Below are 25,160 nucleotides of genomic sequence, written 5' to 3'. Positions count from 1 at the left end.
CCCCCATTTTACTGAAAAGAGATGGGAGCTGAGTGTATAGAAATTACTTTTCTTATGCCACCCAGCTCAAAGTTGGAATTTGATCCAGTTTGCTTGGCCTAACCACAGCAGTCTCCCTAATTGAAGATAGGCATGGGACTGTACTAAGACTTCCTTTTGGTTCTAAACATTGATTCGGATGAAAAATGAATCCAAGTGCCGTAGGTTGAGATGGTAAGCTGTTGGGAGTCAATTCAGCTCAGTGCTGAGCATAATCTTTGGCGAATTCCCAGGCTTCTGTCACATAGTACTGCCAGATAAAGGTTTGCCCTGGTCATCCATAATTTCCTTTCCACATAGTATCGTTCCATGGTAAGGAAATGAATTGTGGGAAGATGAATTCACATGGGGTCATAGTATATATTTCCTCCATCTTGTCTGAGGCATGGTTATTTTATCTTCTAATTTTTGGCATTTGATTCAGGGCCCAAAGCTGGGCTCTTGGCTGGGGTCCAGCATCTGCCATTTGTTCCTGCTTCTCCTTCCCATTACATACCTCCCCACTGATGTTTGCTCATATTTTATTACTTAATTCGATCCCTCTCCTCTTCAGTCTATCCTAAATGTTTCCAATCATAGTAATCTTTTCGAAATACTAATTTTACCTAAAATACTGCTACGCTTCATACGCTGATTGCACTTACATAATAATAATCTTGAACTGACAAAATTACAGAGATGGAGAACTGATTAGTGGCTGCCTGGGTTTAGGGATGTAGGTATAAAGGCAAATAAGTATGCCTCTAAAGAGGGAGATGGTGAGTGATCAAATCGTTCTGTCTTGATTTGCGATAGTGGGTACATGATGCAAATGTGAACAAATGACATAACACTAGTGTCGATTTCCTCCTTTTGATGTTGTATTATCGGCACATAAGATGTAATCAGTGGGGAAACATGAGGCTTCTCTGCACTATCTGTGTAACTTCATGTGACTCTATAATTATTTAAAAATAAAAAGCAAAAAAAAAAGTCTGATGTGCTTTAAAATGTGCAGATTTCTTGTTCTGTCATAGTCATTATATTTCATATTCTTTGTTTCCCTCTGAATTAATTATTTAGTCACTTTTTTTCTACCCGAATCTTATTTGGGATTAACACAGTGTTTGACTTTTAGCAGTTACCAAGAAATGCTTCTTGAATTAATTGAACAATTAAATATGCTTTATGAAAGAACCGGCATATCAGTGCTTGGTCTCGTATTAACCATCTTTCTTTCCTACTGTCCTCTTTATTTAGTCTTTCTTGTCCCTGACTAATTACTTTCTAAGGACTAGAAAAACATGCCAGGGATTTGACTGGTGGAGTCCTGGAGACTTGGGCTTGACTGGCAGAGTTGCATTGCCTGTGGCGAAGGTAACAGAGTCCAGTCACAAATTCTAAAAGGCAGTGGCTTTTTTGAGGACTTAAGATTTAGTGTTTTAAGGACAAGATGAGCCAGGAAGACCAGGATATAAACTAGTGAACCCTGAACATCTATGCATTCACATTTATTAGGACTAGTTTTATAGCCCAGTATGTGACTTACCTTGGTGGATGTTTTACCCATGTGTATCTAAAGAGAAAAAGATAGTCTTTTGAATATCTTTTGTGGTTGTAATTTTCTATGAAAATGTATTTCAAATCGTCTGTGTCTTTAATGATCTTTTTTGGAGGGGAGTGGTTCTGTCAATGTCTCATACTATGTTGAATTGTCTGTTTTTCCTTTTAATACTGTCAGGTTTTGTCTCACGTGTTTTGAAGCTCTGTTATTAGGTATATACACATTTGTGATTATTGTGCCTTCATCCTGATGGATTAATCCTTTGGATTAATTCATTAATCCTTTTGGATTAATGAATGATAGCATTATGAATGATATCTTCATGTCTGTCTTGATGTCTTTGTTATTAAACACTTCAGTCTTCTTATGCTTACCGTTTGCATGGTATATCTTTTCCATTAAAAATTTTTCAATCTACCTGTGTCTTTATTTAATGTGGATCTCTTAAAGACAGCGTGGAATTGGATCTGGCTTTTTAAAATCTATCTATCCATCTTTGCCCTTTATTCAGTGTGTTTAGTCCATCGGCATTTAAGGCAATTCTTGCTATGGTAGGATTCATACCATTTAGTATTTGTTTTCTATTTGTTCCTTGTGTTTTGTTCTTCTGTTCCTGCTTTCTTTGGGATTAAAGATTCCAGGATGATTTTAGAACTCCATGTAATTTATTATTGTCTTTAATCTTGTTTTAGGCTTGCTCTAGGAATTACAATGTATATTCTTACAATTTCTTAGAGGTATTATTTAGGGTTAATATTATACCATTTCCCGTAAGAGTAAGGACCTTGAAGCTATATATGACCGTGTAACCCTTCCCGCATATTATTCGGTGACTGCCATGGGTACTACATTTACATGTTATAAATCACACAGTGCAGAATTTTTACTTTAAACACCCATGTGTATTTTTAAAACATTATGAGAAATACAGTCTTTTATATTTTGTCAAACAAAGCATGACAGTTTCTGGTGCTCTTCATTCCTTCTGGGTATTTGAAATTCTAATTCTCAGTTAGCCTGGAGAAATTTGGTTGGGATTTCTTATACTTTAAGTCTGCTGAGCCATATTTCCACAATTTTCCTTTATCTGAAAAATTCTTTATTGGTCTTCACTTTGGACAGATTTATGGCCTGGATAAAGAATTCTTGGTTCACAGCTGTTGCTTCCCGTCCCCTCCTCCCGCCGCCGCCCCTGCTCTACGTTTCTCCTGTCCTGTGTCCTCTGTGAAGTGAAGTGAAGTCGCTCAGTCATGTCCGACTCTTTGCGACCCCTTGGACTCTTTGCGACCCCTTGGACTGTATAGCCCACCAGGCTCCTCTGTCCCTGGGATTCTCCAGGCAAGAATACTGGAGTGGGTTGCCATTTCCTTCTCCAGGGGATCTTCCAGACCCAGGGATCGAACGCAGGTCTCCCGCATTGCAGGCAGAAGCTTTAACCTCTGAGCCACTAGGGAAGCCCCTCTGTAGTTTCTTACAAAAACTTAACATTGATTCTTATTTCCCTGTCTGTCATGTGCCTTTTGTCTCTCTTCTGTGAAATTTTTCTCTTTGTATTCGTTTCTCAGCAGTTTGATTATGTGTGCCTGGAAGTGGATGTCTTTGCCCTTATCCTGTTCGGAGTTTTCTGAGCTTCTTCAGTTTACATGTCTATGTCTTTCACCCAGATTTGGAGATTTTCAGCTTTATTTTTCTGCATTATTCTCTCTTTTCATCTTCTAAAGCTCCGATTATATAAAGCTCTGATTTGCTGTGTTGTTAGTGTCCCACAAGACCCTGATTGTCTCTTTGTATTTGTTTCTTCTTGAGATTAGATTTTCCTTCACATCCTGAACCATACTTATTTACTGTTTTAACATTATTGAGAGCAATCTCATACACGAGTCAAATTTTTTCTTGAAGTAGGTTCAAGTTTTTTTTTTATCTGTTAATATGTCAAGTAATTTGGCTGTATTGACTTTGTGAATGATACTTTATATAGGGTCTGTATTCTGTAAGTTTCTTCAAAGACAATTGATCATTTTTGGTCTGAACAGGTAGTTATTTTGGCTCAGTTTTGACTTTTCTGTGACAAGTGGCAGCCGTACTGATCCATCCAAAAAGCTAATACTGAATACGTGCTGAATATCATGCATATGTGTCTAGCATAGGTAACTGTGCTGAAAATACAAATATCGATGGACCTTAATTTCAAGTGACTTGCAATCTAGTTGATAAAGGAGAATAAACGAAGTATGACAAATCCCCATGTGTCATGAGATAAGTACAATGAAACAGTGAGGTTACCGAGAATGGAGTTGTTAAAAGTGATTTTAAAAACAACCCAATCCTTCTGAGTACAGGACGTAGTTTATTTACTATATATGGTGATGATGAGAGATAGGTTTATGAATACCTATTAGTTACACTGTCACCATTTTGTTAATTCTTTAAAGTAAAGGACCTGTTTCAAAAAGAACAACATATTATGAAAAGGCAATATTAAAAATAAATGTTTAAATTTATATATGTTTAGATCCTTAAGTGCCATACTACATGGGAGAATACTTCATTTTTGGTAAGAAAAGATGATTTGATAAAACCTACACAAACAATGCACATGGTTATAAAGAACTGAATGTTAGACACTGCTGAGATAAAAAGACCTAGCTATACTAAAAAAAGTATCACAAAAGATTTATATTACTATGTCATGTATTTAAAAAAATCTGTAAGATTCCTATGTCAAATATCAAAGATGTTTTCTAATCCATCTTGATTTCTGTTTATACTTGTGTCTGTATAAATTAATGAGTAACCTGAGGTTGTTTTTTTACTGTGTAAAAGCATGTCTACCTTAGTAGTAACTTGAGCCTGTCTTTTCTCTCCCCCCCGCCCCTTGTTTTAACAGTGTATCCTATTCAGTACATGTATCTGAAGATTACCCAGGTATGTTTTTTTTTCTTTTTATTACAAATATTTATGCCATGATTCCTTTGCATATTTTTACTTCTGGAGATGTGAAATGTATTTAAATATATCCAGGGGTGAATCACTGGCAGGGGAAGACTTAAAGATATAATTCTATTGATTGCCTGCTAGGTACATGTCTTACTTGAGATGCAATCCAGAATCAAAACAGTTTCCCTGTGAAAACTATTCTTTCTTTTTTAAGCCCATATGATAGTGCCAGCCTATGTACTTACTTCATTATAGTTGAAATAAATGTTCTCTAAACTGGTTTAGTTGTTGGTTTGGGGAAATCATTTGGTTTCTCATAACCTAAAAATAATAGGCAGGAGCAACAGCTAAAATAACAGCTAAAAGTAATAGTAATAGTTGAAAATAACAGGCCGTTCTCAATTTCTCTAAGTCTATGTGTATGTGATAACACGCTCAGTTGTGTCCTAGTCTTTGCAACCCCACAGACTGTGGCCCTCCAGGCTCCTCCGTCCGTGAAATTCTGCAGGCGGGAATACTGGAGTGGATAGTCATTCCCTTTTCTAGGTGATCTTCCTGACCCAGGGATCAATTCTGGGTCTCCCACATTGCAGGCAGAGTCTTTACTATCTGAGCCACCAGGGAAGGCTTCTCTAAGTGTATATATAATTAAACAATGCTTACAACCACCCTATGAGATTGTTACCATAATATCCCCATTTTACAGATGAATGATAACAGTGCTATTAAGGGGAAGAGCTGTAATTTGAACCCAGTAGTCCAGAGCCCGTGGACCGTCCCGCTAGACTGCACTAGGCTTGTTACATATGCACAGCTGTCCTCCCTGTGTGTCCTGAAATCAATTACTAGGTCCACAAACACTTGTGCATAAAAAGCAGAATGTAAGATCACTATAGATTCATTTTTTTATGCATCAAACCAGTGTCTTTCTTCAAGGCCATGTTCAGTCTTACTTTCTGGACTCACTGTAATCTCACCAGAGCCCAGGGTGTGTTTGCCAACATGTGTCATAATAATTTGAAGATATGAACAAAATTTGTTTATCTTTAGTTCTTTTCTCACAAATGATATGTATAATTTTATCTTGAGTAAGAGCATGAGCACTGTAGACTTAGTGAAGATTGAAACTGTCTTGATTAGGGCTTCCCGGGTAGCTCGGCTAGTAGAAACTCCTCCTGCAATGCAGGAGACCCTGGTTTGATTCCTGGGTCAGGAAGATCCCCTGAAGAAGGGATAGGCTACCCACTCCTGTATTCCAGGGCTTCCTTGGTGGCTCAGATGGTAAAGAATCCTTCTTCAATGCGGAAAACATGGGTTCGGTTCCTGGGCTGGGAATGTCTCCTGGAGGGGGGCATGGCAACCCACTCCAGTATTCTTGCCTGGAGAATCCCCGTGGACAGAGGAGCCTGGCAGACCACAGTCCATGGGGTCACAAAGAATCAGAAACAACTAAGCACACAGTTTACCCCAAAAAGTGTAATGCAGGAATCTATTGTTTATCATACACTGTAGAAAAGATTAGCACATTTTATCTGCTTAGATTTCATATATATACTTTTTACTCCAGTGTTCATTCCTAATAAAATCTGATGATTACCAAACTGACCTATGTGTGTTATAAGTTAAAGCCATAATTCTAATTCCTATTTTAATCTAACTATTTTGTTCATTTACTATGTATATTGAGATCATAATTTCTGTATAAAATTAGATCGCTATAATTTTGATTATATGTATTTTAAATATTTAAAAAAATAATTAGTTAATGTGGTGTCAGAATATTGTAAAATTTATTTCTTTAGCTTTTAACCTAAGTATTTTCTGTAGCAATTTACATTCTGCATTTAACCTTTTTGTAAGATCAAATTTAATATTTAAAAATAATTTTCATAAATCACAAATTCCCTTACAGTTACTTTGCTATGATCTCCATATATTTTAAGTGTAGCATTCTATAAAACTATTGTACAATTTTATAAGGAGAGTTATTCATTATTAAATATATACCTATTTTTAATAACAGTATCAAAAGTATTCTAGGCAGATATTATTGGAAGAACCAAGACATGAACTATATAAAGAAAAAAAGTTTTTGGATGATTTTGCAATCAGCCCTCTCCGTTATGATATAGTATGCTTTTGATGCTGAATGTTTGCTTAACTGTTAGGAAAATAAAAGCCCTACCTTTTTATCGTTCAGTTCAGTTCAGTTGCTCAGTCATGTCCGACTCTCTGCGACCTCATGGACTGTAGCATGCCAGGCTTCCCTGTCCATTACCAACTCCCAGAGCTTGCTCAAACTCATGTCCGTCAAGTTAGTGATGCCATCCAACCATCTCATCCTCTGTTGTCCCCTTCTCCTCCCGCCTTCAACTTTTTATTGTAAATATAATTATCGTGTGTTTCATCTGAGATAGCTTCTAGAGATGTTAGCCATGAGTGATGCAGGACTTCTAAGTCAAGATGATAGAAATAATGCCACAAATCAAAGCCCAATTGAAGACAGTAAGTGAATTATTCTGTAGGGTAGGAAATATGACGGTGCCTTTAATTAAGGAAGCCAAATATTTAGCTCCCTCTTGTGGCCACAGGGTATCATTCTGGTTTTTCTTATCATACAAGAGCCCCACTTGGAACTACGGTATACAGAAATTGAAATTGAAAATAAAGTATTGGTTATCATTGGTGCTTTTTTAAAATTGAATTTTATTCATGAAGCAAGTTAGTAGTGAATTTCCAATATAATTTAATTTATTAAAAAAGTATATAAATAAAACATGAAGATGGAGAGAGAGGATCGGCGAATTTGGGGGTAGAACCAAGTATTTTCATGATTGAATTTATTCTAAATATAGTCTATGTATAGACAGAACAAGTGTTATCATGCCGTTTTATACGTGAAGAAGTATGCCGAGAGAGGCTAAATATTCCCCAAGGCCGTGTAGTTTTGCTGGTAACCAAGACTCTAATTCAGTTCTGATTCCTGTCACTTCTGAAGATACTTCTGGAGAAGAAGTAGTAGCAGTATTTTTATGGAGCTTTCTTCAAAGTAAATATTACTGTGATAATATTTCCCCCATTATTAAATTTAATTCTAGTTATTTGTACTAGGAGTTCAGTTAATATGCTTGGTTTTTCACATAAATATATATATATACATATATATATATAAATTATATGCTTGCTTTTCCTTCCCAGTATTCATACCTGTATTTTTTCTCCTCTTGCACTAGCCAGAACTTCCAGAATGATTTTTAATAATAAATATGAAAGTTGGCAGCTTCCTTCCTTTTCTCAAAATTAGTGAGCTTGCTTCTAGTCGCTTTCAGAAAAGCAGGTATCATTCCTTTTCTCATTTACCAAGCTTTTTCTTTTTAAAGAATGAATATTTGCAGTTTATCCAATTCTTGTTTGGCATCAAATGAGGTATCATATATGGTTTCTCCTCTGAACAAAAGGTGACGTTTATATTAGCAAATATTTTAATGTTGCTCTATAAGAGTTATGTGTATTTTGTCATATATTCTGTTATTAAAGACTTCAGATTGCTGAAGAGATTAAACTGCTCTTTGGCATTTGATAGAACTTGCTAGCAAATCTGTCTGAGCCTGGTATGTTTTCAGAGATTGTTCTAGGGCAGTTATATCTTTCTGCCATGATTAGTGATCTGTTCTTCTTTTTTTTTTTTTCTATTTCTTTAGCCATTTTTTAACATGTGTTCTTCCTGAAGGTTCACTATGTTGGAAAAATGTCCAAATTTCCTTTAGCAATAAGTTTTTTTTAATAGTATTCAATCTTAAATCTAAAAATCTGCATCTCTGTGATTATTTCCCCTTCCTTATTTATATTATTTTATATTTGTTTTTATCTTTCCCCCCATTTGTTTTTCTTCTAAAATGTTTGTCTGTTTTTAAAATTATTTCAAACAAATAGCTCTTTTATGTTGCTTCTAATTTCTAAATTCAGTAATCTTAATAGTACTTTTCTTAATTCCTTCTGATACTGTTCCTCAGGCTTCCCCCCCCCCCCCACTTTTTCTGAATTTATGGCTTAATGATTATCTTATCATTTAAGTTTGAAAATGCAGTACAGAATTTTTTTTTTATCCTATGAACATGTATCAGCATAATGTTCCCAATTCAAGATTATACCATCTTATTTATTTCCTTAGGAGCAGATTTGCTATTTTATAATTTAACCTATTAAGTTACCTGTGCCATCTATTGAAATTCATTTCATAGTTTGTTTTTGTGAAAATGAAAATTTAGAGGGTCTTTAAGGTTTAGGTATACAAAATGACATGTATATAAATGCAATATATATACTGGCTTTTCAAAATAGTGAAGAAATAGAGCAGCCTTCTGGTTATCTGTACTTCTTCATGGAGTTTATACTGTAGACAATTTTCTGTTTTTTAAAATAAATTATATTACAAATCAGGCTTCCCAGGTGGCACTAGTGGTAGAGAAACCGCCTGTCAAGCAGGATACCTGTGTTCGATCCCTGGGCCGGAAAGATCCCTTGGAGAGGGCATGGCAACCCACTCCAGTATTCTTGCCTGGAGAATTGCATGGACAGAGGAGCTTGGCAGGCTACAGTCCACGGGTCGCAAAGAGTCGGACACGACTGAAGCAACTTGGCACACCTGCATGTATGTTACAAATCATAGGTTGTGACTCTGTTGTGACAGACCAGCAGAATTCTTTCTTGTGGGTTACCACCTTTAATTAGGACACTTGCCTACTGGAGGGTATGAATTCTCTCATTTCTCTAGTTTTTGATATTAAAAAAATAGCAAAGCATTGGTGTTTGGACTCAGACAGTTTCACCACTTACTACACTATGTGTAAACTTTTAATTACTTAAATAACTTGGGTGAATTAATTTCTCTGACTCTTGGTTTCCTCATCTTTAAAATAAGGATGATATTGATAATTGACTGGGTTGGATGGTTTATATGAATATCATATATGGGGGAAATATACAGATTATGTTATAAAATCAATACAGTTATCTGTAATTATTTCTGTGAAGTTACATGATGGCTTAAATTAGAAATAGAATGAAATAGAATAAAAGCAGTGGTTAAAAACACGTGTTTTCATAGCTCTCTACTCATCTGTCTTCTGTGCACAGAATTTCCAGTAATGCTTGCATAGTCTGGCAGGGAAGGGAAGAGAAGAGAAAATATTCATATTGGTAACAGCCTTTAACAAGAATCTATATAGGTTCTCGACAAAATGTACACATTAAAGAACCTAATTGTCCCTAGAAGCTTTTAGAAAAGAAAGTGGAGTCACTCAGTCATGTCTGACTCTGTGATCCCATGGACTGTAGCCTACCAGGCTCCCCCGTCCATGGGATTTTCCAGGCAAGAGTACTGGAGTGGGCTGTCATTTCCTTCTCCAGGGGATCTTCCCAACCCAGGGATCAAACCCAGGTCTCCTGCATTGCAGACAAGCGCTTTACCATCTGAGCCATAAGCTTTTAGAAAGAAAAGGAATTGTCAGCCCTAAACTCAAGTAGGAGAATTGCAGAGAAGGAATTTGAGCTTGAAAGCATTCTGTCTCTCACTGACTCATTCTGTTACCTTAAATGCATTGTTTACCCTTTTTGTGTACTGTTTTCCTACGTCTAAACAAAGATGAGTATTATTACAGATGTCAAAATAGTTTGAGGAAGATTTAAAAATAGTTAGTTAAACAACAACAAAAGAAAACACAGAATCCATTCAGACAGCTGGGATGCTCCTCAAAGCTCCGCCATCAGCAAACCTCTTCCTTTTATAACTAAGCAGAACGTGGCTTAGATTTAAAGAGATCAACAGCTAATTGGTAGCAGAGTCTAGATTTGAAGTGCTTTGTCTGCTCTTCCATTTCTCTTCTTGACCTGGATATTCCTCTGTGATCTGGTCTGTTGTATTGTAATGGTGATTTAATGGATACTGTTATCCATTAAAACTGAAAACATTTTGGTTTGGGTAAATTAAACCAAAAGCAGAAATGGGAAGTGTTCTGATGCTTAAATACTAATCAAATACAAACCAGTGGAAAATCTCTTTAAAAATTGAATGCATAATTCAATTTTGCTGAATTTCAGTTTTGTTGAATGCATAATCCTATCTTTTAGTATTATGCAACATTTATTTACCAAATTATATTCTCTTGATTCACACCTCACTTGAGCCATTTGATCCTCTAAATTGAATTATTGACTTCCTTGTTTTCTTAAACAGAAAATTCTAATTTATTTGCTTCTTGATGCTTTAGCAGAAACCTCCTCATTTCATGACACCAAGATATTCCATGATACTGTGTCCACTTTACAAATTTTTCTGTATCTTTTCTTCTAGTTGGTGGTTAACTGTTGCTTCTGTTGTTTTAATGCTCTTTTTCTTCACAAGTTTGCTTCAGGGAATCCATTTTGCATGGGGAAAGCCTAACTAAATTGATTCCATACAAATAACTTTGAATCAGTGAGGCTCTGAATGAGGGTTAAGAAATTTAAAAACTGGGGTTAGAGCAGCTTTTGATCCTCACTTGAACATGCGAGGTTACCCACAGAAGAGACTTCAGATAAGCAAAGTTTCGCCTAATATGACAAGACAGTAATTAAAAGTCATATAAAATATGTTTCTTAATCTGGGGTCTCACTAGATAAACATAGAAATCTCACACCCTCCTAAATGCTAGTTGAAAAAGAAATAAGGCAAAATTTGTAATTAGAACAAAGTAATGAGGCAAACCTACTTGGTTTCCAGTCCAGCCCACCCCCAATCTCCTCTCACCTTCCTAAATAACTTAAAGCTTTATAACTCTTGAGAGTCTTTTGTGGCTACACTGTGAATACATATCACTTTCACTTACTCACTCCTCAAGGCCTAAAAACTGTACAGATGTATCTTTGGAAATAATGACTTAGCTTGATAGCTCTCACTGCACTGACGCAATATTATGAAAACTTGGCTCAAGTTTCTTTTATCACGTATTCATAAGTCATCTGAACACTCATTTCTCCTAGCAGAAATTGATGCAGGCTTCTAATATTTGCTGGATGTATTTTGTACTTTCATTATATATATGTTTACATTTTTATACATCATTGATGAGCATATTTTAGGACCATTATTTAATGGTCTATTTAACTCTTTGTTGAACAGTTGTGTGTCACAGATGCCCTGTAATCATCAGTGAGCGAAAAATATAGCAACTGTGTATTATGTTACAACATGTGTGTGCTATGTGCTGTGCTCAGTCCTGTCTGACTCTTTGTGACCCCTTTTACTGTAGCCTGCCAGATTCCTCCTGGAATTTTCCAGGCAAGAATACTGGAGTAGTTTGCCATTTCTTCCTCTAGGGGATCTTCCCTACCCCGGGACTGAACCTGCGACTCTGATGTCTCCTACCTGGCAGGCAGATTCTTTACCACTGTGCCCCCCGGGAAGCCCCAGATATTATCACGTGCTGTGCTGTGCTTAGTCGCTAGTCATGTCCGACTCTTTGCGACCCCATAGACTATAGCCTGTCAGGCTCCACTCTCCATGGGGATTCTCCAGGCAAGAATACAGGAGTAGGTTGCCATGCCCTCCTCCAGGAGATCTTCCCAACCCCAGGATAGAACCCAGATCGCCCATGTTCCAGGCAGATTCTTTACCGTCTGAGCCACCAGGGAATTCCAAGAATACTGGAGTGGGTATCCTATCTTTTCTCCAGGGGATCTTCCTCACCCAGAAATTGAACCGGGGTGTCCTGCATTGCAGGCAGATTCTTTACCAGCTGAGCTATCAGGGAAGCCCAGATATTGCCATAGACTTATACCAGTATTGCAAAGGATGTTCTTCTGTCAGCTGAGGCAACCAGTCACTTCCAAATGATCCATTACTGCATAAAATGTTAGAGATGTGTTTGAATAGTCTCTGTGCTTCTCCAGGAGATGCAAGCATCTTTAAAGAAAACATTTATAATTAATTTGTACATTATTAATGTGCAAGAAAACCTGTAATTTCCTTCATTTTTTTTCCAGATTAAATCAGGATAATAGTGTGTACCTCATGAGTGTTGGAAGTGATGTAGCTATTCCTTAATTGTTTTTAATAAAGGTTGTACTTTTTCAAGTTACTATGCTATTAGTTGTCTATATTTCTTTGCAGATAATACATATGTTTCAAGTTCAGAAAATGATGAAGATGTATTAGTTACTACAGAGCCAATTCCAGTAATTTTTCATCGACTAGCAACAGGTAATGGGAATACACTATTTTCTTAAGTTCCTGGTTAATATTTTGTTGATTGTAGGTAGCTTTGTTTTTTGGTTTCTTTTAACCTATACAGTAGATATTTATCTTTGGAATCTATAAGCCTGGTTCTCCGTGCAAATTTTCTATTTAACATCACTAGTTTGTTTCTCAACAGTTTTGTAAATGCATAAATTAGTACTTTAAAAAAGTCCCCTTTAAACACATTATGTTGATATTTGCTTGTGAAAATATTATCATGCATAACAATACTGCTAGACAAACTGAATGTTTAAAAAACATAACACAACATAGATTCCATGAACTATATAGTGAGAGCCGAAGGAATTTGTACTGTGGCCACTTTAGTTTGACCACATTTTTATGGGCAATGAAAAATCAGAAAAGTTTGTATATAATTCTCTAACATAAGATAATTTCAAAATATTTCTCAATTCTCTTGCAAAAAAGAATCATCTTTGGATGTTTTTATACTGAAACTTATAAATGTTTGGTAAATAGTATACTGAAGACTAAAATGATCCTTTAATTATATATTTCAGAATTAAGAAAGACAAATGACATTAACTGTTGCTTATCCATAAAATCCAAATTACAGAAGGAAAATGGCGAGGTATGTGAAATTTACCATGTATTTGTGGTTAATACCATCATTGTTTAGATTAAGATTACATGTAGTGAATGAAGTTCATGCTGCTGGCTTAGGGATTTATGTATGGGAAAGATAGTGTCCTAAAATTAACTACCTTTAAAGTAATAGAACATCTGATTTAAATCTAAATAAAGTGTGTACAAACCCTAACTTATTTTCTGTATTTTCATCTAATAACGTAGTTGACTGAAGAGCACTTAAGTAGCATAGTTAGAATGACTGTATGTGGTATACATAATTTTGATGAGACCTTTAAAATTTTGTCTGTAAAAGATGGTCTTTCTAGTTAAAGGAGCACAGAGCTTGGGTATAATCTTACTATTTTTGGCCAGTGTTAAAAGAACAATCGCACCTTTAGGAAATTTACTTCAATCTGTAGATAAATACTGGGACATTAATCAAACAAAATGATGGTGGGACCAACAATTCTTTGATTTTAAAACTATACACTGGGACTTCCCTGGTGGTCCATTGGTTAAGACTTTGCCTCCAAATGTTGGGGACATGCCTTGTAGCCATTAAAAACAACAGTAACAACATAAAAACAGCAGAAGCAATATTGTAACAAATTTAATAAGGATTTTTTAAATGGTCCACATCAGAAAAGAAAAAAAAAAAAGGATCAAGTAATCTTATAATAAAACAAAAACTACGTCCTGAATGCCACCCTGCTTTCCTTTTAGTGTTATACCGTTCATTCTGCACTTCAGTAGCCAAAGTGAGCACCACTAATTTAGCATTATCATTGCTAAAACCAAAAACTATGTCTTATAAAACCTACATTCCCTTTTCAGAGAAGGCAGTGGCAACCCACTCCAGTACTCTTGCCTGGAAAATCCCATGGATGGAGCAGCCTGATGGGCTGCAGTCCATGGGGTCGCGAAGAGTTGGACACGACTGAGCGACTTCATTTTCACTTTTCACTTCATGCATTGGAGAAGGAAATGGCAACCCACTCCAGTGTTCTTCTCTGGAGAATCCCAGGAACAGGGGAGCCTGATGGGCTGCCGTCTCTGGGATCGCACAGAGTCGGACACGACTGAAGCGACTTAGCAGCAGCAGCAGCACATTCCCTTTTTTAGGTTTTTGTTTTGTTTTGTTTTAATATTGAAATTTGGTCTAGAAAGTTAGGCATGATCACAAAACATCAAGTTAATAGATTCCTGTGTCTAAATGCAGCTACCTTTCTCTTAATTATTTTAGCAGGGCCCCGGGACAGGAATAGTTACTTTAGATGAATTTTTGTCATTTGTACTTTAGACACATAACAAATAGGTTCAGTTAATTAGAAACTCATACTTCAAGTATATTTAAGTAAACATCCTTTTGAAAATTGAAATTTAAAGCAAATAATTTCTACACACTGAAAGTTATCTTTGTAATGTATTTGTATGTATATGCATAATTTGATTTTTATATTATTAGATTCAAAGTGCCCTTTCTTTCATACCATTATGTGAAGTTGGCAGTGAAAGTGAGAACAGTCTGGGATAAATTATGCTGAGGAATTTTTTAACAAAAAATTGAATCAGTGTGAACTTGTCAGATGTTTTATCAGAACAAACCAAAGTTGTAATTGATGAACGTAGTTTTTTATATACATCAAATATTAAATCATAAAACTCAAGACCAGGTACATAGAGCTTCATGCACCCACCACAAAACTTACCTGTCACTGTCTTTCATTTTTGGTTTGCATTGCAGCAAGAATGCTTTTATTTAAAATTCATGTGGTATACACAAGACCTACCTTTTATGTCCATTCATTACCTTTTTTTCCAGAAGGAGGAAAAACTAGTTTGACCATTAAAATTGTCTTCTTACTCTATTATTTTAAGGAGTCGAGACAGAACAGCACAGTGGAGGAAGACTCTGAAGGAGATAATGATTCGGAAGAATTTTATTATGGAGGACAGGTGAGCACACGAGACTCTCCAGACACCCACTCAAAGGCAGAGACAGCCGCACACGCTGTAGCAGAAATCTGTGCTTGTCATCCGAAAGGCCTATGTGTTCTGCAGCACTCTGTAACTAACAAGGAAATTCATATAATTTATCTGTCGCTCATTCTCTATATAGTTTCAGAAATTAAAGTTGCTTTTGCAGTTCTTTGACTGTAATCATTTATTTACATAGAAGTCATCTGCCTTCATTACAGATACTTTGCAGATAGCATCTTATTACGCTTTTAACTTTTACATCTATCAAGCATGTTGTGCTCAGTCAATGTTTTGAAATGGTGACACTAATAAAAGCATGGATTGTTTTCAGTAGAAGGTGATTAACCTTTATAAAAATTGATGGGCCCTTATTATTGAGCATCTTCATTATTTGTATTTACTGTCTTCCTTTTCCTCCTATACGAATGTAAAGTGTTGATCAGTTGTGATGAAGAAACATCATAAATTACATACATGGAAATGGCACTGCTGCACATGCATGTATTATACAAAATAATTCATTATATTTTTCTAGGATAATGTTGAAATTTTAAACTGAGCATTTGATTTTAGGATGTGGCTGTATAAGATGTCTTGTTCTGTTTTTGTAAATGTGATCAAATATGCTTTGTAATTTGGATAGAATAATGGAAAGGTAATTTGTTAAAGAGATGCTTTAAAGCCAAAGTTGTTATTATTATGTAAAGAATGCAAATACATTTATTCATTTAGAATAAAAAATTAGTAATTTGGTCTATCAAGCATATGCAAAGCAGTAGAGGTATGGATGGACATGAACAAAACTAGAATTCTTCTCTCCAGGAATGCCTTACTAGAAATGGGGTATTTTTCCTGAGATTCTTTAACCAGATAACACTTCAACAGTATTTAAAATAATTCTTCTAGTTTTGATTTTTGTTTACACCACTAATTCTTACAGAGGGGGAGTGAATGCTCTTTTCTCAGTCCAGAAGTTTTTCTAGACTATCTGCCATTTACTTCACTCATTTTAACAGTGGCATTTGTCTTTGTATCAAAGTAGTCAGATAATAACTTTTTAAGCATAATGAATTATACCAGATGTATGTGAACCTAAGAACTGTAGTGAATATACTGCTGAATTATCTATATATATTTTTTATGAAGGCAACAGAGAAGATGCCCATGGCAGAACTACAGGGTAACCTAAGAGATTGTTTATATTTTGCTTTTTTTGTTTCTCTTCACCCTAAGTCACTCCTAATTGATTCCTTTTCATCAGGTTAACTATGACGGGGAGCTGCACAAACATCCCCAGCTTGAAGCTGACTTGTCAGCAGTGAGAGAGATATATGGGCCACATGCAGTTTCTCTCAGGTAAATAAATACCTTTGGAGATTACAACTTAAAATTATTTGGAAAGTCATTGGAATTTTCTATTGGGAATTATTTAGGTGGAAATCTTCTCAGGCTCAATTATATTTGAAAGTATATGAGAGAGTCTGTTATGTTTCTGCTTAAACAAAATGGCATAATTTTGGCTATGATTACTTTTTATTGTACATGTAGTTTAAGATTACATTCATTTCACTAAAGAAATTATTTTGTAGAGTTAGTTTGATAAAATAGCAGTCTTAAGTGGCATCATTATCAATTCCTGTAATAGATTTGGTCAGCTGGGCCCACTCTGTTATCGTAAATCAAAGACACATCTGTGTGAACAATAAAAGTAAATAATGCATAACGGCTGGTATCCAGTCACATTGTGAGAAGTAAAGTGTTGAAAGTGAAGGTGTTAGTGCTCAGTTGTGTCCAACTCCGCGATCCCATGGACTGTAGCCCGCCAGGATCCTCTGCCCATAGAATTCTCCCAGCAAGAATACTGGAGTGGGTAACCATTCCCTTCTCCAGGGGGTCTTCCCGACTCAGGAAATGAACCTGGGTCTCCTGCATTGCAGGCAGATATTTTACCATCTGAGCCACTAAGGAAGCCCTTGTGATAAGTAATCTGGCTCCTAAAAAAAGAAAGGAAAAAAAGACATAACTTTGTGCAGTGTGTATTTGAATGATAATGTATTTTTTGTTGCAGTTACTTAGTTATTTGATGATAAATTTCCAAACCAATTTTTCTTACTTTAATCATTCAGAAGACCCAACTATCCCTATTTAGTCTTTCTTTTCTCTCTTTAATTTAAGAAAAAACTCTTTTTTGCCATCATGCTTGTATCCTCCCACCAGTCAGATCTGATTATTTAGATTTTTGTGTTCCTAAAGGGTGGGCTCCAAGTCTCCAGGCCCTTCTTACAGCCTGACCTCGGTTCCAGCCTCATCCACCCAAACCAGGATTGTTCCTGGTCTCCAAATAGGCTGTTGCCCCTTGACTTTGGCCATTTGCCCAACCAGTGCTTCCCTCTCAAACCCTGTTGCTGTCTTTATTCAAGCCCCAGTCCAAAGGTCAGCTTTTTTTTGAGCCTTCCTCTAAGCTCCAGTGCAGACTGGTTATTCTGCCCTCTGCCCTCCTATCACATTTGCCTCTTAACTCATTTATTATTCTCTTCATGTCTTGTCATTATTGATTTACTTCTCCCCCTCTAGACTCTTAATTCTGTGCACTTTTTTGTTGTTCGTGTACTTTGTTTTGGTTTGGTTCTCGATCCTGGTTTATAGTACAGAGCATGTATGAAATACAAACTGGAGGCTTCTTGATTGTTTTCAGTGGAACACCCATTAAAAATGTTCATATTATCTGGTTATATTTTCAGTGGACATATCCACATTTTGAGAAAGCAAACAAATACTTTTAATGGTTGGGAAGTATAACACAGCTATAAGTTATTATTGCTAACTTTCATTTTATCCACAGAAACAGAAACTCATAACCACCTACAGCCTAAATAAGCTGGGGTTGTCTACCCCAGACGGGGCTTCCCAGGTGGCGCTAGTGGTACAGAATCCGTCTGCCAGTGCAGGAGATGTTAAATGACGAGGGTTTTATCCCTGGGTCGGGAAGATCCCCTGGAGGAGGGCATGGCAACCCACTTCAGTATACTTTGCCTGGAGAACCCCATGGACAGAGGAGCCTGGCAGGCTATGGTCCATAGGGTTGCACAAAATCAGACACATGCTGTATATGTGACAGCATAGCACATATACCCACACCCTCTCTCCTACTCGTGGAGGAATATTAGATTGCAGTTGAGTGAGACAGATAGGGATTATACTTGCAAAAAGCAAATCTTTGGAATTTTCAAAGTTTTAGCAAATTAGCTGTGATTATTTCATAGTTGATCTATGCCTCGGCCAGAGGATAAGGAAGATGGAGACTCAGTAAGTATTATAGAGTGAATTAATGAAGAAAGCAATCAGTTCAGTTCAGTTCAATTCAGTCGCTAAAGGACGGAAATGGTATGGACCTAACAGAAGCAGAAGATTTTAAGAAGAGGTGGCAAGAATACACAGAAGAACTATACAAAAAAAGATCTTCACGACCCAGATAATCACGATGGTGTGATCACTCACCTAGAGCCAGACGTCCTGGAATGTGACGTCAAGTGGGTCTTAGAAGGCATTACTATAAACAAAGCTAGTGGAGGTGAGGGTATTCCAGTTGAGCTATCAAATCCTGAAAGATGATGCTGTGAAAGTGCTGCACTCAATATGCCAGCCAATTTGGAAAACTCAGCAGTGGCCACAGGACTGGAAAAGGTCAGTTTTCATTCCGATCCCAAAGAAAGGCAATGCCAAAGAATGCTCAGACTACCGCACAATTGCGCTCATCTCACATGCTAGTAAAACAATGCTCAAAATTCTCCAAGCCAGGCTTCAGCAATACATGAACTGTGAACTTACAGACGTTTAAGCTGGTTTTAGAAAAGGCGGAGGAACCAGAGATCAAGTTGCTAACATTCACTGGATCATCAAAAAAGCATGAGAGTTCCAGAAAAACATCTAATTCTGCTTTATTGACTATGCCAAAGTCTTTGACTGTGAAGAAAGCAATAGAGATTATCCATAAATTGTTCAGGGATTCCCTGATGGTTAAGACTCCACGCTTTCACTACTGAGGGCCTGCGTTCGAACCCTGGTCAGGGAACTAAGATCCCACAAGCTGCCTAAAAAAATAGTCTGAAACAATGACTGATTTTTTTTTTGTTTGTTTCTCTTTAGTTGATCTTTGCTTGAAATCTTAAAACTTTCAGTTTAGTTCAGTTCAGTCACTCAGTCGTGTCTGACTCTTTGCGACCCCATGAATTTTTGCTTGAAATCTTAAAACTTTAATCATAGAAAATTAACCCTCTCTCCCATATACAAAGAAGTCTGTATATGATTAACCATGGGTTCTTTACCACTAGCACCACCTGGGAAGTCGATCACTCAACACAGCATAGAATTTAATTACTTTTCATCTAAAGTATGTATCTTTGTTTAGAGAATCACTTTACCACATGTTTTGATTGCTTTTAAAATTAGTTTTTATTTGTTTTAATACATATTTCCTGCTATCTTTGGTAAGGAATCTGCTTGCAGTATAGGAGATGCAGGTTTGATCCCTGGGTTGGGAAGATCCCCTGGAGGAGGAAGGGGCAACCCACTCCAGTATTCTTGTCTGGGAAATCCCATGGATGAACAGAAGAGCCTGGCTGGCTACAGTTCCTGGGGTCACAAAGAGTTGGACTTAGTGATTGAGTATCACACACACACCATGCTATCTAGGCCTCAATCATACCATTACTTATGTGTGAATAAGTTTCTTCAGCAAGCATTTACTAAGTACTTATTTCTATTAGTACTTTCCATTATTGATAAAATAGTGATAATTTATGGACTGTTTAAATTAGATTACTATACAGAATTTCATTCAAGTGAAGTGTCTAAAGTCATAAGTGGTTTTGATTGTTTTCCTCTTGCCTCTTTCACTTATATTTTTGATCCAATTTAAATCTTAATGAATGCAAGTCATGTTCTTGTCTGCTGTAGATTTTCTCCGACTACAGAGGATGTTTCCAGAATAAATAAGCTCCCAGAGGCCCCATGATATAAGTGAATCACAGCAGGACTAGTTTGATTTACTTAAAATAAATAAGAATGAATTTACTGTCTGGTCTAAAATACCATGGCTTGGACACATGGGAGAAGGAGTAGTTAAGGCCTAAGGTCTTGGAGTCATCTTTGCAAAGTTCTAAGTCTATTGAAAACAGACTGTTCTAATTAGCTGTTCTTTTTCTTAATTGAGGTTTATAAGAACTTAATGGAGTTTGAAGAGCAAAAGTACCTCAATATGCATAATAGGCTGTTTGGTATCATTTTTTTTTTATGTGACATCTAATGAGAAAGGCAGCTAACCACATCTAAGTTCTCTGTAAGAGATGAAAATAACAGAGATTACCTCAATTGAGGCAAAACCCTCTTAAAGTAGGTGAAGGGGGCTTTAGCAAAAATGACTGATGATAAATTTATTACTTAAGTAGGTAATTTTAGTTCTACTTGGCCAAATCATTCTAAAACAGCATTCTGGTTGGGTTGAACCATACTTGTAAACATTGATGACAATTTTAATTCATAGGCACTTGTAAAGGAAATGAGTTAGGTCTCTGGAGGAACATGATCAACCCTCTAATCAGTGTGAATGTGTTTCATCTTGAATCATGCAACAAAATGAAGTTCTTTTATGTTTTTATTATAAATTTACTCCTATAATCAGTATTCATAAAAAATTGATCGGTGTCATTGAAAACAATTTGAGATTAATATTTTTAGAAAGTAGGGAATTACAAGTCACAAAATTCTCATTTGCTCAGGAATGAAATGACGCTGATAATTTGCTTATGATTTTGAAAGTTTTACACCAAATAAAATATCCTGTGCTTCATAGCCATCCATCATCCATTTAAAAAACTGAAGGCATCTGAGTAATATTCTAACCTTTTGATTGTGACTAATGCTTGAAATAGGTTGGGAGATTATAAGATTGTGACTATTCTGCATTTTGATCATTTTTTTGTGGTTGGATGGTTGTGTGTTTGAAATGAATGAATAATTTTGGAAGTGATGTTTTGGAGGACAGGGTGTACAGAAGATGTTTTTAAGGTTTGAGGAAGCTATACTACTATATGCAGGCCCACCACCCAAACATATATCTCCTGGAAGAGAGAGAAAGAAAATAAAAGGAAAGAAAAAGCCACGTAAATCAGAGTAGTCCACTTTAAATGTCTCTGGATTTCCATAAGTAGTGGGTTAGTAAAACAGTTTAACAAATCTGGCTCTCCTCTTCTGGAAGATGGCAGGGTTGCATTTCCCTAGCTCTTACAGCATCAGCAGTGGACATGCAACCTCGTGTTGGCCAGTGAAATATGAGCCAAAGCGCTAGTGTGCGAGTTCCCATATCTTCAGGGCTCCACCGCTCTCTGGGCCCCTTAGCGACTACAGTGAATAGTGTTCTCTTTCTTCTTCTGATTCCGCAGTAAGCAGGTTGTGTGAGTGAGATGTAAATCCTTTCTGGATGTTAAACCAGTGAGTGCTTGAGGATGTTGGTTACTCCAGTATAACTTACCCTACTCTGAAGCATGTCATTCGTCAACAGATCTTGGGTTGGAGGTTTGTAATGTCCTCTGCATCACATTGATTCTCTTGCTTCTGCATCTGAGCTAAGGTGAAAACAGTCTGACTCTGAACACCAGGGGAAAGTGATAGCAGGAGGCACACAGAAGAAAGAAACAAAAGGGAGACTCTTTCAAAAGCACTGGCATAAAATCTAGGTACAAGCTTCAGAATGTCAGATCCCGACAGTCACCTCTGCTTCCAGCACCTCTGCTTTCCTCAAGCAAAACCAAAGAGTTTTAAATGGGGGGCAGAGTTTTAGCAACTGTTTACACTGTACTTCTTGTACACTCTTAGGTTAGATGGGTTTCCTTTCCTACTCGGATCTAATTTTTAAATTCGTCTCAGTCCTATTGTCCTTTAGAGAAATATATAGCTACTGTGAATACAGTCTTGCAAAAATGCCAAGATTTCTTCCTGACTACCGAGTTTGAATAATCTTGGCCCATTCACAAGCATCTCTCCCACACTGAGCATGAAACACACTGAGTAGGCATGCAGAGACAGACACGCAAGCTGTTGAGTTTCAGATGTCAGAAGGAGGTGTGTATTTCTTCGCAGAATATATTTCTTCTCAAAATATAACTGTCCAATTATTGAAAACAGTAACTAAATAGCAATAGAAGTTTATTTCTCAAAAACTTGTGGTAGAGTTTCATGTATGTGTATTATACATGTGATTTGCTCTACAGTGGATAAGAGAAAGCTATATTTTTTATAACCAGAACAGTCCCTGCTAATTTTGACCAGCTAGTATTATAAAACATCATGAAGAAGTGAAGTGAAATCGCTCAGTCGTGTCCGACTCTTTGTGACCCCATGGACTGTAGCCTACCAGACTCCTCTGTCCATGAGATTTTCCAGGCAATAGTACTGGAGTGGATTGTCATTTCCTTCTCCAGGGGATCTTCCCAACCCAGGGATCGAACCCGGGTCTCCCTCATTATAGACAGACGCTTGACTGTCTGAGCCACCAGAGAAGCCCATAAAACATCATAATAGTATAATAAACAAGCTGTGGTTTTATAGAGAAAGGAGGACCAACATAGACAGTCAAGTATTTAATATATTGTAAGTGCATATGTGGTGTCATTAATGAGGATGTTATCTTAATAAGCTCCGTTAAAAAATGGGAGAATGAATTGCTAAGAGTTCTAACTCATAGTGCCCTAAAAATGCCTATTTATAGAAAGCATATATTTCATACATATGTTCTTTATACATATGAACTAGATCACATGTAAATATTCAAAATCAAATGGCTGGATTTCAAGATCTGTCTATTCAAAGACTTCACTCAGATGTCTGGAAAGAAATTTGTGGAGCAGTTTTCAAGACCTCAGGCCCTAAGTGAAACAACTGCATCAGATCATTTGTGTCGCTTCCCTTCTCTTAAAAAAGTATTCAAGTTCAATTTGATGTGATCTTTTCACAATGAATAAATGCAGGCAGGGCACAGAATTATTTTGGATTGTTATAAACCCAACACAGCATTCAGTATACAATCAGATATCAGGCTTCACACTTCAGGTCGCATTCATATTTGAAGCATTTGCCTTGATTCTGCATTTGCTATTCATGAGATTGGGGCTACTGACAGATATTCAGATACAGAAGCAATCCTGAGACTGGGTCATTGCATCTGGGCAGACTGTAATCACACTTTGTAATCTCGCAGTGGGAAACGTGAAATGAATGGCATTATATAAAAAGGGCATCACAACAGAAATTGGTTTGCATACACACAGTGTTGTTGTGAGTTCTTTGAAGTGTGGCATAAAAACAAATGGTATAACTATTTGCAAATCTACAGCTGCAGAATCCAGTTAATTGCAAACCTTTAATGCCTCTGCTTCCTTAAAATTCTGTACTCCTGCTCTGCTGTGGTGAAAGACAGCGCTTGTAACCCTTTTGTTCCTGTTTTTTTTTTTTTTGAAAGAAATTGACAGGATTAGAAATTAAAGATACTTTTAACTAAAGAAAGTGAAGAAGTGAAAGTGAGTCGCGCAGCCGTGTCCGACTCTTTGTGACCCCATGGACTCTAGCCTGCTAGGTTCCTCTGTCCACAGGATTCTCCAGTCAAGAATACTGGAGTGGGTTGCCATGCCCTTCTCCAGGGGATCTTCGCAACACAGGGATCAAACCCAGGTCTCCCACATTGTAGATAGATTCTTTACCATTTAAGCTACTGAGGAAGCTCTTTAACTGAAACAAAAGTGTTGAAAGAATTATAGAAAGAATACTTTAAAATTCACATATTAAAGGTTTTATAAAGAACATATGTCACATTCTGATCATAACTCTATGATGTGTTCTGTTGAAGTGGTATAGAAATCTATTTATGAAGAAAACAGCTGGGGTAAGGTTTGTACTGACTTTTGTTATCTCTGCTGCCCTTTTCTCTGCTTTTAAATATACCAAAGTCTTGCCATCATAAGTAAATCCAGAGTTATTCTCCACTCTGAAATTGGCAAAGATGGGAGAAAAAAATGCCTGGTGATAATGAGGATGTGGGAAATGGTCACTGTGAGAACCTGGCTGGTGTGATTATAAGTTGTTTTAACTTTTAAAAAATAGTAACCAAACAGTACATATTAGGATTACCAAATATAGTTATGCTATTTATTTCAGTCATTAATTCTGGAATTTATCTCTGAGAAGACAACTGCACGTAGACTTCTATCCAGAGGGCCATTTATCAATATTCATAGTGTAAAAAAATTGAGAGCACCCTAATGTTGTATTATATAATTTTATTCATACAAATTTATAGATTTAAATTTATGGTTTTAAAGAATATTCCACAAGGTAAAAAAAGTACTCATTATAGAAAAAGTGGAAGAGCAGGACAAAAATTTTTATATACCTGTTATCCTTAATATGTATTATAATGATATATTAATATATGAAAGAGACTTGGATGAATGTAAAGGAAAACTACTGTGTCTGAGTGGTACTAAATTTTATTACAAGTTATTTATTGTCTGTTTTTCTCTTTCTCACATTTTATATGAGTCTATATTGCCATTGTAATCAGAAAAAGATTTTTTTAGAAAATACTTCAGCTTTTTTTTATAAAATAAATGTTACCCACAGCCTATATGTAATATACAAGTCCTCTTCCTACTTTTTTGGTGTTCCTATTTCTATTTTATTTAAAAAAAATGTATTTCACTCTCCATAATATTTTGGTACTCTACTTGCTCAGTGAACAGTATT

The 25,160-nt window shown here is 36.4% G+C and overlaps 1 protein-coding gene across 3 annotated transcripts in view; it reads left to right on the top strand.

Annotated features, from left to right (window-relative positions):
• The window catches only part of PARP8 (poly(ADP-ribose) polymerase family member 8), a 192,153-nt gene that overhangs the window by 95,261 nt on the left and 71,732 nt on the right, over positions 1–25,160 (top strand). For all 3 annotated transcript variants that reach the window (XM_069556386.1, XM_069556384.1, XM_069556385.1), the window contains 5 exons: positions 4,470–4,507; positions 12,669–12,758; positions 13,316–13,386; positions 15,264–15,341; positions 16,627–16,721. In XM_069556386.1, the coding sequence (XP_069412487.1) occupies positions 4,470–4,507; positions 12,669–12,758; positions 13,316–13,386; positions 15,264–15,341; positions 16,627–16,721 (372 nt within the window). The remainder of the gene's footprint in view (positions 1–4,469; positions 4,508–12,668; positions 12,759–13,315; positions 13,387–15,263; positions 15,342–16,626; positions 16,722–25,160) is intronic.

Source organism: Ovis canadensis, chromosome 16 (genome assembly GCF_042477335.2).
Source record: "Ovis canadensis isolate MfBH-ARS-UI-01 breed Bighorn chromosome 16, ARS-UI_OviCan_v2, whole genome shotgun sequence".
Taxonomy (NCBI): domain Eukaryota; kingdom Metazoa; phylum Chordata; class Mammalia; order Artiodactyla; family Bovidae; genus Ovis; species Ovis canadensis.
Note: the sequence above shows the minus strand (reverse complement) of the source record. Positions and strands in the feature narration are given on the sequence as shown.